The 14281-nt window shown below is 44.3% G+C and overlaps 1 protein-coding gene across 2 annotated transcripts in view; it reads left to right on the plus strand.

Annotated features, from left to right (window-relative positions):
- MORC2 (MORC family CW-type zinc finger 2) overlaps window positions 1–13289 on the plus strand; it is a 129211-nt gene extending 115922 nt beyond the window's left edge. For both annotated transcript variants that reach the window (XM_044444247.1, XM_044444248.1), the window contains 6 exons: window positions 2085–2139; window positions 5581–5722; window positions 7683–7889; window positions 8381–8474; window positions 11921–12109; window positions 12961–13289. In XM_044444247.1, coding sequence (XP_044300182.1) covers window positions 2085–2139; window positions 5581–5722; window positions 7683–7889; window positions 8381–8474; window positions 11921–12109; window positions 12961–13029 — 756 coding nt within the window. In that variant the 3' untranslated portion in view covers window positions 13030–13289. The remainder of the gene's footprint in view (window positions 1–2084; window positions 2140–5580; window positions 5723–7682; window positions 7890–8380; window positions 8475–11920; window positions 12110–12960) is intronic.
- Window positions 13290–14281: the final 992 nt, after the last annotated feature.

Consider the following 14281-nt stretch of genomic DNA (forward strand, 5'->3'; position numbering starts at 1 on the left):
TGCTTTTGCTTCTTACCTGTGCCTCAGCAAGTGTGAGTGTAAGGCCTTTTCTTTCTTCGCTAATAATGTCTCTAGTTTCAGTCCAGAGTTGTTCTGGCTCACAATCAATTAAGTTGAGTAATGAACATTTGTTCCTTATGCAGACTTTATCTCCTGCTTTCAACTACCCAATCTACATAATTTCTGTATTGACCATCTGGTGATACGCATATATATAGACATTGGAGTATGTATTTGTGATAAACAGATTGTTGGTGTCACAGAATTCTATGAGTCATTCTGCAGCTTCATTTTTTATCACTAGGACAAATTCTCCTACAGCATTTGATTCTGCTTTGTTTCTTACTTTTGCATTCCAGCCACCTAGGATCATCTTCCTAGTTTCTTCTGTAACACCTTCATAAAAGTTTTCAGTTCCTTCTTCAATATCTGTTGTTGAACTGTAGACTTGGATGATGGTTATGTTGATAGGTTTTCCACTCATTCCATTTCATATTGTTTAGTCCAAATTTGCACTGTACAGTGGTACCTTGCCTCATGAACGTAATCCATTCCCTGACTCTGGTCGCAACCCAAATTGGTTGTGAGCCAAGTCAAATTTCTCCATAAGGTTCAATGTAAATAAGGTTAATCTGTTCTGTCACTACTTTTTTTAAGCACAAAAATTTGAAGCAAAGTGACAAAGAACAACAAAGTTCGCAGCCATCTCCCCCTCCCCCCCCCCACTCCGAGCACAACCCGATCGTGCCTGTCTTCCCTGCATGAGTGTGACTGTGATCACGGCCATGGACAGTCGCAGTCACGCTCGGGCAGGGAAGACAGACACGATTGTGACCACCTTCCATCCCCCAAGCATGATCGCGGCCATATCTCCTCTCCCCCACCCCACCCCCGGCCGCATGACTGCGATTGCGCCCATGTTCCCTGCACGAGTGCAACCACAGCCATCACCCCTCCCCCCAAGCACAATTGTGGTCATTTCGCCCCCCCCCCCCACAAACACAGTTGCAGTTGTGCTTGTGCAGGGAAGACGGGCGCAATCACAATCATCACCCAATGTGGTGTTTGCGACCTGAGGCAAAATATTTCTGTTCACGACCCGATTTGGTCGCGAACTGAGGCATTTGTGAGCCGAGGTACCACTATATTTCCTTATTGCCTGTGCTACATCTTGCCCCTCAGTATTAAAGCTACTGTATTTCTTCTGAATTTTTCTTTTCCAGAGTAAAATGCTTTGTGTTTCTCTCATTGAAAATGTCCCATTCCAGTCCACTTTAGTTTGCTTGCACCAAGTACTGTAAAGTTTAGCCATTTCATTTCTTGCTTCATGGTTTCCAGGTTGCCTTGATTCATACTTCTGACATTCCATGTTCCAAATGTATGTGTCTTCACTGTTAGGGAATATCAGATTTATACCACCCTCCATCATGTTGGGACTGCAAGTGACGCAGTGGTTTAAACCACTGTGCTGCTGGGGTGGTTGATCGAAAGGTCGCCGGTTCGAATCTGCACAACAGAGTGAGTTCCTGTTGCTCTGTCCCAGCTCCTGCCAACCTTGCAGTTTGAAAGCATGCAAATGCAAGTAGATAAAAAGGTACCACTTCGGTGGGCAGGTAACAGCGTTCTGTGCACTTCGGTGTTTAGTCATGCCGGCCGCATGACCACGGAGACTGTCTGCGGACGAACGCTGGCTCCCTCGGCCAGGAAACGGAGATGAGCACGAGCCCCCACGAGTCAGGCATGACTGGACTTAATGTCAAGGGGAAACCTTTACCTGTACCTTTACCATCATGTTACATGACGTGTGTTTACTACAGGGAAAGCATATATTAATATAAAATGGGAAGGTAGGTTTGCAGCAATGGTCTTTTGCTATTGATGGCAAATTTCTCTGGTTCTAACATATTTCATGTTTACAAATAATACTTTGCTACCAAACTACCCTTTTAAATTCTTCCTGGCCCCCCACAATTAATGCAAATGAAAATGTCCACAAGTTACTTTTGAATTATATTTTTAGCAGGCTCCAGGCTTTTATTTAATAAAATGCTCAGTGAAGATTCTTGCTTTCTCTTTGGTTTCAGCTCACAGATAGTGCAGGGGAAGAAGAATTGGCAGAATTGAAAAGAGCACAGAAAGGTAAGTAAGTATTTTGGACTCTATACCCTGCTTGATTTTCAGGGAAGAGCAAAACGGTGCATACATTTGGACATCATACTGACAACAGACTTGGACATGCTGTTTTTCATCTATGCAGATGATGTCAAGATTAAAACAGAACCCCCTAAGTTCTGTAAATGCAGGTGCAACTGCATTATGACTCCCCCATCAACATTAGATGGAAGAGAATGAAACTGAAACTATATCTCAGTCTAGTACAATAGCATATTAAGCAACCTGATGTGCATGAATTCCAGGTCTGGAAGAAACACAAGAAGGGCATGATTGAAGTTCAGTAATACATTGAAACAATGTTACTCTAGTCTCAAGTTTATGACTGACTGTTGTCACATTTTAAAGGCATATTGACATGAATGCTTAGTAGACCTTACCACTGGGATCTCCAACATAGTGCCATGGGCACATACCCACAAGCACCTTTTTGGATACCAGCCAGGATACCTGTCCTGATTTAAGTATTTTTTAAAATTAATAGTATTACTTGGAGTCTGGCACAGTGCTGCCCACCAGCATCATGTTCGTTTTGATTCAAAAGAGAGTGGTTTTACATTTTCAAGTTTGGACCCCATCTCTACCTTTCCCATAGATTTTTGGGCAAGTTGTAATTTTGTTTAGTTTCGCTAGTTGCTTTCTGGGAAATGATAGGTTTGTGACTGATTTCACAAAGAGAACACATTGCAAGAAACTGGAAAAGATACTTAAACCCAGTATGTTTTGGCTTTGATATTTAGGGAATTTTTTCAGGGGTTGCTTTAAAATTGACCTCAGATAAATTTTCTCAGTAATTGCCATTCCTTTCAGTGTTCTTTGGAGACAGTTTAAAAGTTAACTCTGAATATCAGGGCAGAAATGCGTTGCACTTCATTATAAAGTTCTATGTGGGTTCTGTGCCTCACACATACAGGGTTTATGCATGTGTGGAGTCTGTTCAGGAAGATTCCATTGCTAAGATTTACTCAGGAGGAGCCCATCCCCTGGCCCCACCCAAGTACAAGGGAGGGCTTCCCACTCAACCCTCAGTTCTTTGATCATTACCATGGGTACAGCAGGAAGTTCCTCCACTGCTCTCCATAGCTCTCTACTTACCTCATATAAGTTCTTGCTCTCCTCTTCTTCTAGCCTCTGCTGAAGAAAAGGCAGGTTGCATAGCTGTAATTGTCATTCTTCGAGTGGTCATCTTTGCAGTCACACATGGGTGCTGCACCTGTGCAGTGCCACATTAGGGAAGATTCCTCTAGCTAAGCCCAGAATTTTTGGCAAGAGCCCTGCCCCCCTCACCATTACATAAATGGGTGGTAGGCTCCCGCCATTTTCTCAGTCCAACTGGAGATCATTGTTTGCCCTATGTGTATGTCCCTAAGTGTCCTATTGCTGTGTAAATAGTAGGTAATAGGAGAGAAATACACATGCATATCCATCAACACCATGTCAGGCTCGTGGGTGGGTTATGTGAATGCACAAGTAACCATCCAAAGAAAATTACAGGTATGCAACCTGACTTTCTTCGTCGGTCTCTGTATCACACATACGGGTGACTAGCAAGCATACCTTTAAACGAGGTGGGAGGTGTCATTACAGCCCGACCAAAGGAACAGTCTTGTCAGACTCTTACATCAAGCCCATGATGGTGGACAAATGTGGAAGGTGTTGACCACATTGCTTCTTTGCAGAGAGCATCCAGGGGCAGTCCAGCATGGAGGGCCATTGCCGTTGAGACGGCTCTGGTGGAATGAGCACTAGGGCAATCTGGCAAGTCCAAGTCTGCTAGCTCGTATGCTAACTTAATTGTTTCAACAATCCAGTGTGTAAGGAACTGGGGTCCAGCCAATTCTGCTTTGGAAAGGTCCGCATACTTTATGAAATGGCATTTGGTTTTCCAAATCAGCTCAGTTCAAAACCAGTAAAAGGTCAATGCACGACGGACATCAAGTGTATAGAGTGCCCTTTCAACGTCCATAGAAGGTAAAGGGAAGAATGCTGGGGGAACAGTGTCTTGGTTGATATGAAAGGAAGACAAAAGGGAGGAGTAATAGATTGGTGCAGAGAACAATCTTTTCGTAGATTGTTTAGATATGGAGGATCAAAGTTTGCTTGCCCTATGAGCAGAGGTGATGGCCACCAAGGATACTTGTCAAGAAACCAGTCATAGGTCAACGGTCGTGAGCAGTTCAAAGGGTGGTATTGTCAGTGCATGCAGCGCCACAGATAGACTCCAGCTGGGAACAATGGGTTGGATTGGAGAATTCAGATTTTTGAGTCCTTTCATGAAGCCTCGTGAAAGGAGATGAGAAAAGACCAAGCAGCCTGCAATGGGGCCTCAAAAGGCAGAGATTTTAGTCAAGTATACTTTAATTGAGTTAGTTTTAAATCCTGTTTGATGGCGAGAGTGCAGGAATTCAAGTATCCTCTGAATGGTTGCAGTGGATGGATCGAAGGAGTGTTCTCTTGCATATCTGCTAAACTTCGCCCATTTGTGGCAGCAGGACACAAAGCTGCTTTCAAAATGTCCTGGAGGATCTAAATCCACATTTCACAGTCATGAGGTAATCAGGCGGGTTTTCTTTGGAAGATGTAGTGGAGATGTCCGCATGGGGGACAGATTTACTTAGGGCAGTAATCATGCAACTTGGACTATATATGGGAGCATGTAGTGAGGTAGTCTAGTCTGTTAAGAGATTAGCCACACCATCAGGCATACTACTACAGGATGTAGTATTTTCCCTTGATCTTGGGACAGCAAGATTGGCGTGACTCGTCGGTGCTGGAAGTTGTAGTTGGACACAGTCCAACTGTGACACTATCTACCTCCAGGAGGAAAACGCACCAGTTGCCCATATGCATGATGTACAGAAACTATGAAGAAGAAAGTAAACTTGCTTACTGGTAACTGTTCTTCGAGTGGTCATCTGTGCATCATGCATATGGTGTACCCACCCACCTTCCTTTCCCTCTCCAGTGTTGCCCTCTGATGGTCCATACTGTGATCTAGGGGGATCAGTAGTTCTCCCCCCCACACCCCAATTTTCCTGACATGAAGGTACAATGTCAGTCTCATGTGGAATCTTCTGAAATAGGCTCCATGCATATACAGAACCCCTCTGTATGTGTGAATGCACAGAGACCATTTGAAGGACAATGGTTACAGGTAAGCAACTTTACTTTATCCTTTACAACATCTTGAGACACGTCCTTTCTGGTAGGTGCTTTCAGTTTCTCTATAATAATTACTTTATGACTGACCATGTCCACCATGGCAGCTATTTTGTGGGAATGTGCACAATTCTTAAAGTGCTGGCCAAACCAAAGAGGCTGGGAACCCTGGGATACTCCAGTTCTGTTTATTGGGTAAACCAGAGCTTGGTGGAAGCCTTTCAGCATTTGCTTTTCTGTTCTTCTCAGATAAAGGACAACATGTGGAAGTAAGAGTGAACAAGGAGTGGTTCACAGGGCGAATTACAGCTGTTGAGGTGGGCAAGCAAGCAGTCCGCTGGAAAGTGAAGTTTGATTATGTCCCGACCGATGTTACTCCAAGAGATCGCTGGTAATTTTGGCATGTGTGCATTAGGGCTCAGGGACTACAGTAGCTTTCTCTGACTTGGGATTAGGCAGAGAAATGCCAATCAATGAACGGTGGATGTTTCCTTGTTTTGGGGTAGGTTTATGTGTACAGTGGTACCTTGGTTCACAAACTTAATCAGTTCCAGGACTCTGGTCATGACCCGAATTGGTCGTGAGCCAAGTTAAATTTCCCCATAAGGTTAAATGTAAATAAGGTTATTCTGTTCTGTAATCCTTTCTTTTAATCACAAAAATTTGAAACAAAGTGACAACAACAAAGATCGTGGCCATCTCCCCCCCCCCCCCCACCAAGCATGACTGTGATCGTGCCTATGCAGGGAAGAGGATCACATTCGTTACCCGATGCAGAGTTCATGACCCAAGGCAAAAATTTTCTGAAATTTCTGTTCGCAACCCAAATTGGTCGTGAACTGAGGCGTTCGTGAGCCGAGGTACCACTGTATAGCAGGGGTGGGGGCAGTCACTGCTGTTGCTAAGAAACTCAGGTATGTGGAGATCAGCATGAATATGAAAATGTCACCACATTGTTCAGTGATTGTTTCAGAATTAAAGATGATGTGTCTGTGCTTTTTTAAAAATTCACTCTTCTTTTTCCAGAGCTCTGTGCCACAGCCAGTAACAGCTCCTCCATTGATGGCCTAGTGGCACTTCGGTGTGATTGACAGTGACTGATGGCCCTTTGCAGGGGCACAAACATATGCAAATATCTTTGTATTTTTTTCTTGTTGGTCTTTCAGAGTTCCACAACTGCACATGTATAGCTGTCAAAAGTAGATATATTCTTGCTGCTTTATTACTTGGTCAGTTACAGTTGTCAGATGATAGCAGAATAAGGAGGCAAGACTGCACATAGGCTAAGTTGTAAAAAGTTAGCAGCTGCCAAGTGCCTAGCTTTCAACTGGAACACATCAGCAAATAGGAAAGAAACTGTGTAGGTAAGGGCAGCAAAATGGGAGTGGACTGTAGTTCTCCCTCTTAGCAAAGTTAATCCACTGGATTTTCAGTATCGCACTGACACTGCTTTCACCTTCCCCTTCCTGAGTTGTCAGATAACTAGACAGGGAAGATATTAAGCCTACTCCATTTTGTACTTCATTTTCATGGTACTTCTGTGGTTCCCTGACAGCTGTCAAAAACCCCTGACACTCTGTCCCGAAGCCTCTGAAGTTTTATTTTGCTTGCTAAAGTAAAATGTGCAATTCTTTTGACAGGGGACAATGCACGTATCTAATAGCTGGGCAATAAATGGACTTGCTCATTTACTGCCAAGTCATGAAATCTTTTCTATTTTGGTGTACTCTCTTTCATGCTTTATTTGAGGTTTCCAGTGTGTTCCAGTTGAAGACTAGGCACTTGACAGATGTTAACTGTTCATAATGTATCCAATAAGCAATTTCACCTCCTTATTCTGTTACCAGTTGATAGCTATAACTGACAAGGTAATAGACCAGGCAAAAGCCTGTCTGCCTGCCTGCCTGTCTGTGTGATGACAGCTGTAAGTATATACTTGCACAACTCAGAAAGTCCAACAACATTATGAATACATTTGAGCACATTTTGTCATTCTTTTTTAAGGAAGTAAACTAGCAAAAGTTGCTCACCTCTTCCAGCAGCCCACAGTTAGATCATTTTCCCAGGTTTGGATGACCCATCATGGGTCAAACAGCCCCTAGAGCAAGTTGTCAAGGTGGTTTGCTGGCCACAAGATGACACCCTGCGGGAAGTGATCTGCACTTGGATCACACAGAAGCCCACTATGGCTTATTTACTGATAAGTGGTCATGCTGTGTGAACCAAGTCAGTGTGTTTACTGTTGGTAGCAACTAAGCATCTGCTCAAATAGCACTTGTTGAGACCTTAAATTCCTAGGGTCTCTTTGGACTGGCAGATACTTTCTGTGACATTCCTGTTGTTCCCTTCAGGGTAGAGAGAGGCAGCGAGGATGTACGGCTGATGAAGCCTCCCTCTCCAGAATACCAAAGTCCAGATATGCCATTACCACCACAGCAGCAGCAGGAGGAAACTGTTCCAGCTGAACCCTCTACCTCTGAATGTGTCCGAACTGAGCCAGACACCACTGGCTCCAGCAGCAGCCATGAGACTGTAGACTTGTTAGCCCAGGTCCTCCGGTAAGATTTTTTGCAGTCTCCTGGCAGCTTATATGATGCTTAGACTTAACAGGATCATTGGGTGTCTGATTCTGCTTTTATACTGTGCTTATCAGTGTTCTTAGTATAAAATTTTTAAAGCAACAGTGGGCTGAAGATCCACTTGAGGGGGCAGAAAGTGAAAAGTATTGGTTTTTCTTGCCTGAAAAATCTCTGCAACCTATATTAATTGAAATCTGGCAATTTTGCATGCTTTATTTTGTCTTTTGGACTGAAGCCCATGTGCCCACCTGCAGTTTCACCATTAGACATTGGCCACACATATAGGAAGCATATCTTTATAACCATGATTGTACAAAATATACTGTTTTAATTTAAAGTGGAGGGGAAGCATTTTTCACAATATTGAATTCTGCACTCATGGTATATTCTTTGCTTTTTCTGTGGAATTGTAAATCGTACTTTGCACTTTAACTTTTTTTGTTTGTGGGTCTGGTTTTCCATTTGAATAGGAATTGTTTGCGGTACTTCCTGCCTCCAAATTTCCCTATCACCAAGAAGGACTTGAGTTCTATGAGTTCAGAAGAGCTGGGGGCTTTCCCACTGGTAAGTCCTGTGTTCCAACTTGTACATTCATAGAATCATAGAATAGTAGGGTTGAAAGGGGCCAAGAAGGCCGTCAAGTCCAACCCCCTGTTGTTGCAGGACACCAGTTTACACCACCCGGTTCAGATGACTGTCCATTTTCTATTTTAATGTCTCTAATGAGGAAGAGCCCACAACTTCCCCAGGTAGTAGGTTCTATGGTGGTACTGCTGTGAAAGGAAATTTCCCCTGGTGTCTAAATCTGGTTTCATTTAACTTAAGTCCGTGATGCCATGTCCTGTACTCTGGAATGGATGAGAAGAGATCTTATCCTTCCTCTTTGTGATAGCCTTTGAGGTACTTATAGAGGGATATTTATGTCCGCCCCCCCCCCCCCCCAGTCTTCTCTTCTCAGGGCTGAACATGCCCAGTTCTTTCAGTCTCTCCTTTTAGGGCAGTATTTTCAAACCCCAGATCATTTTTGTTGCCCTCCGCTGGACCCTTTCTAATTTTTCTGCATCTTTCTTAAGCAGTGACACTTTCTTAAATCATGGTGCCCAGAACTGGGCACAGCATTCCAGATGAAGTGTGACTAATGAGGCTCCCATGGCTGCTATTTTGTCCACTAGGCCATCCCTGCTAGTATTAAATCAAGGATAGCTGTTCTTTCCATACCTTCTGCTGGAAGAACTTGTTGGCAAAACATGTCAGCAATCTCTTGGAAGGGCCATGCTTGGCAGAAATAGTCTCCCAGCATGTATCAAGGCACCTGAAGTCCCCCATGAGGACTACATCATTCTTCTTGGAAATGTTGGCAGGTTGTTTTTCGAAGGTTGCATCCTTGTCCACTTTTTGACGGAGTGGTTGGTAATAGATGCCAGTAACTATGTTTTTCTTATTTTTTACTCCCTTTAAATTAAGCCAGATACTGTCCATGGAGCTGCTAAGTTCCTCTTTTTGTATTTCTGTGCAGATACATACGTCTCTTACGTATAGTGCAACTCCACCATCCCTCAATTGTAGTGTTCTAGTCATGTGAGTTATCCCACCACGTTTCCGTTATTCCTATAAGATCGTAATTGCCTTCATGTACGATGAGCACAAGTTTGTGTTGTTTGTTTCCCATACTCTGGGCATTGGTGTGGCGTAGAGACATCAAAGTTCATTCCTGTCATGCCCTGGGTTTCTTTCTGCTGTTTTTGGTCAACTGGTATTAGGCCCTGCTTGAGGTTTTTTCCTCTGTTGAAATAGTAAGGCTTTTTAGGGTGATGGTATGCCATGCTGCATGTCTCCCTTCTCTGCATGTTTCAGTGTAAAGCTCTCTTGATGAACTTTCTCATGTAGTGGTCAAACACGTGCTTTCTGTTTTTCGTTAGGTGCAGCCCATCATTTGCCAATAGTCAATCTTCTAAGAACCTTATCCTGTGGTCCCAGAATCCAAATCTTGCTTTACGGCACCCCTACCATAGCCAGTCATTAACTTGAAGGATTTTTCTTTCCCTATCAGTTCCTCTTCCATGTACTGATAGGACTGGGGAAAAGCCTATCTGGGCCCCAGTGTTTTTGATTTTCCTCCCTAGAGCTTCAAAGCCTGATGCAATGTATCTAATTTATTATTGTTTGGTGATATGTTCGTTGTATTTATAGATTTTATTGTAAGCCGCCCAGGGGTAAAAGTGATAGACGACCTAGAAATATCGTAAAAAAATAAATGCTATTTTGTGAAAGCTTCTCCTGGCAGTGTCACTAGTTCCCATGTGGATGAGAAGGAAGGGGTATTTGTCAGTGGCTTTTATGAGATATTTGAACTTACTGGTTATATTTTTAATCTTGGCTCCAGGGAGACCGCATACTTGGTGATTCTCTGGGTCATCACAACATATTTTTCCAACTTATGCAAAAGAGAATCTTCCACAACTATCACTCTTCTCCTTTTCTTCTTGCAAACTTTAATATCTGTTTCCTTACTTGATTGACTATTTGCCTTTTTTTCAGAGGTACTCAGTGTGTTGTGTAGTTCTTTCACAATGGGGTTCTCACTTGTCTCTTCCTCAAGTAACAAAGCAATTTGAGAGTTCCACTACTTCCACTGGTGTCGTTCTTCTGCATCTTCTAGTTCTTCTGCATCTGTGTCAGCCTGTTCCAAGGAGTTTCCTCATTTTCCCTTCCCTCAGTGTTTTCTTCTGCCTCAGCTTGTTGATGCATTTCTTGACTTAGCTGCTGCAGCTCCACCGTTCTGTCTAAAGACTCTCCATCTTCTTTTAGTACCCTGAGGAGGGCATACACTTGCTGCTCCGGTGCTCTCACCTTTTCTTCTGACAGGGCTACTCGCTTGCACTTGTAGGCCATGTTGCCCTCAGGAAAGAAAACACACATTGCACAGTTGTTGCAGACCACCACTGGTCCATTGTTCATGTAACCTTTGTGACCCTGTCTTGAAAGGCTGTTGTGACAACTGGTACTCCCTCCTATCTTCACTAAAGGTTAACAACACAGTTCTACTAGTAAATGGCAGTGTGTTACAGGGGGAACCAAGGGGACAGAAAAACGAGAAAAGGAGGGGGAAAAGATTAAGGGACCTCCTCCCCTGAATTCCACCACCAAACTCCTGTTTGCTCTCTCTCTCTGTTTGATCTGGTCCCTCCCTGGGAGCTTGACTGCTTGTATCCCAGAGGCCCTAGACCAGTGATGGTGAACCTTTTAGAGACCGAGTGCCCAAACTGCAACTCAGAACCCACTTATTTATCACAAAGTGTCAACACAGCAATAAAACCTGAATTTGCTGACCACCAGCACAAGGGGGCAACGTTCCACTGACCACCTGCTTTTGGCCGGCCCTGAAAAAGGCATCTGAGTGTATTTCTTACCTTCTGCTATAATCACAACGGATTGTGCAGACTCGAACCAGCGACCTTTCGATCAACTAGCCCAGCAGCACAGCAGTTTAAACCACTGCGCCACCTCCATCCCACTAAAATCACAGTCCATGCAAATCCCTGGCAGTTCACTGACTGACCATGCGAAAGCTGGCGAGTCAAGGCTAATGAGTGACATGGTTGCCTGGTGCCCTTAATCTTCCGAATATGCGCATGCCTATTGGGGTGATCTGAGTGCCCTTTTGGACACACATGCCATAGGTTTGCCATCACTGCCCTAGACCAACTGGGGCACCTTGTTCTAATCTGCTCTGCTCTGCTAGGAGTCAGGAACCAGAATGGAATCAGAAATGGCTGAGGCAGGACTTGAACTGATGATTCCCCTGGTTATTTGCTTAACTTCCATGCTAGTTCAATAAGATAGACTTTGTCATCCCTTTAAGTCATAGTGCTGCATCAAATTGAGTGGATGGTTTTTGGAATCAGTCATATTTTCACTATCCATCAACATCATTTTTGTCTATGAAGTGCCTAAATTAGCTGTTTTATTATACCACTAGAGGTCACCTCCCCGTGTGCTCTTCCCCACAGAAAGAATACTTCAAGCAGTATGAGATGGGCCTACAGAACTTATGCAACTCATACCAGACTCGAGCTAATGCCCAGGTCAAAGCTTGTGAGGAAAAGCTTCACATCCAGGAACAGAAGCTCATAGAAACAAAAGAAAAGCTCCAGAAGCTCAGGACGAACATAGTAGCACTGCTCCAGAAAGTGCAAGAGGTGAGGGAGGCCTTCCTGGTGAGCCTGAACAGCCCCTCTGTTTCTAGCATTTCCCCTGGCCAGCGTCTACACAGCTTTGGGACCACTTTCCTGCTTGGCTGGTAACCATAAGAAAGGACACTCTAGTCTTTAACACAGTGTGGAGGGATAAACAGCTGCTTGCTTCAACTCAGGTTCACTTCCCTTCCATCCAGAATCCCCTTTCTGCTGGAAAGCTGGAAGCAAACACTCCTGAATGGAAATTCGTGAGAGTTGTTCAGTTCAGTGAGGTATATACAGTAGAAACTATATAAATAATAGCTTCCCAGCCATGAAATCTTCATATATTTTCCAATCTATATTTTTAAACTGGGAAATGTATGCAGATTTTATGGTTGGGAATTAAATGGAGGGAAATTTTCATTATATTTCCCTCAATTAATTTTCCCAGCCATGAATTTGCATATATTTCCCAGTTTAAAAAATTAACGAATATGACAGCATAAAAATTGTTGGCAGAATGAGAGAAAGCAAACGGGGTACTTGCACAGTCTCCAAACCAGGGTTGCCCCAGTCAGCTAACTCCTCAGGATTGCTACCAGGGAACCATAAGAACTGTAGCAGTAAATACTCCAAAATCTGGGGGAGTACCTGGAGGCCCCAGGAGGTGGCAGAAATGGGGAGGGCACTGAGAACCTACCCTGTCATGGCTATATTTTTGTGGTGTTGAGCATGGGAGTGCTTTCTCACCCCTGCTTTTAGCCAGGAGGACAGGAAATTGGGGAAAGTGTGCATAACCACAAAAGAATTGACCACACATGAGGGCATGTGCAAAAATGTGCAGTGCTTTATCTCTTTCTGGTGTTTTGCAGGACATTGACTTCAACACAGATGATGAACTGGATGCTTATATTGAGGACCTGATCACTAGGGGAGATTAAATAGCCAAGATTCCAGAAGCAGTGTGAAATTGGGAAGGTTTCACTCTCCATGTTCTCTGGCACATTGAAATGTGATAAGGGAGCAGCCAAAGTCTATGTTCAGCAGTGTGCCCCACAATGTTAGAGACTGTGTACTGTATTAGCAGTGTGTTGGTGTACAACTTGCTTGTATTACTTTTTATATATATAATGGAACAAGAAACTGTGCTGTTGGAAGGCTTTTAACCCTTTGTTTATAAATATTTTGTTAAAAAATGGCACACAAGACATTGCTTGGTACTATGACAGGGCTTGTCCTGCTGCTTTTACATGGCCCAGCAAGGAGGACGGCGAGCATTAGGGTATCGTGCACTGAAGTGCAAGAGCAGCCAAAGCAGTGTGTTGGGTGGCTGCCTCATTGCCAAAGGCAGGGGAAGCAAATGCAAAATGTTGCCAGGAAGAGCCCTGGGGCAGGACTGGGGAAGCAGATCTGCCTGTGGAGGGCACTGCAGCTCAAGCTGGGCCTCCTCACTTCTGGGATGTCGTAAGAACACCAAGCAGCACTTAAAACCAGGGCACATTGTGGTACCATCAGCATGATGGCTCCTGAGTAATAGGTTTTGATTGGGAAGTTATCCATGTTTGGAAGCCTGGGATGTGGAGTCCAAATTCATCTGCTGGGAGCCTCAGCCCCTCTTCTGTGGTTTACAAGGCTCTGTAGGGGTAGTTCTTCAGTCCCGCTACCTTGATTCTCTGAGCATGGAGAAGGGCCGTAGTGCAGGAACAGAGCTTCTGTCAGCCTTCCCTAACCTGGTGTTCTCTGGCTGTGTTACACAACAACCCATAGCACCCCTCCCAGCCTCGGGTGTGGAAATTGTAGTCCAACAGATCCAGGGAATGCCAGTAGGGGAGAAGTGGCTTAGAGAAATGCTCCCAGCACCTGAGGTTCAAGGCAGTCAGGCTGGGAATAAATCCAGCTCGAGGCACTAGGGATGCTTCAGTCGCCCCAGGTAGCCATGTTCTGCCTTAGCAGGTTGGCAGCTGTTAGTGAGCATGGGTTGTGTCTTGCTGTGTGCAGGCCACTGCTGCTAAAATTGAGGTGGAGCTGCCGCAAGGTGCAGTGACTGGTTTCCAGCGCTGATCTGTCCTTGCAGAACGTTTATAAGAACAAACAAGACAGAACTTTGGCAAGCCAGGCAATGCATTAATGAAGCTAGCACTATGCTGTGTCACTTCGGGTCCGGTTTAAAGGGATGGCTGAATGGTCACATAG

The sequence above is a fragment of the Varanus komodoensis genome, unplaced genomic scaffold, assembly GCF_004798865.1.
Source record: "Varanus komodoensis strain SLA01 unplaced genomic scaffold, ASM479886v1 scaffold44_3, whole genome shotgun sequence".
NCBI lineage: Eukaryota > Metazoa > Chordata > Lepidosauria > Squamata > Varanidae > Varanus > Varanus komodoensis.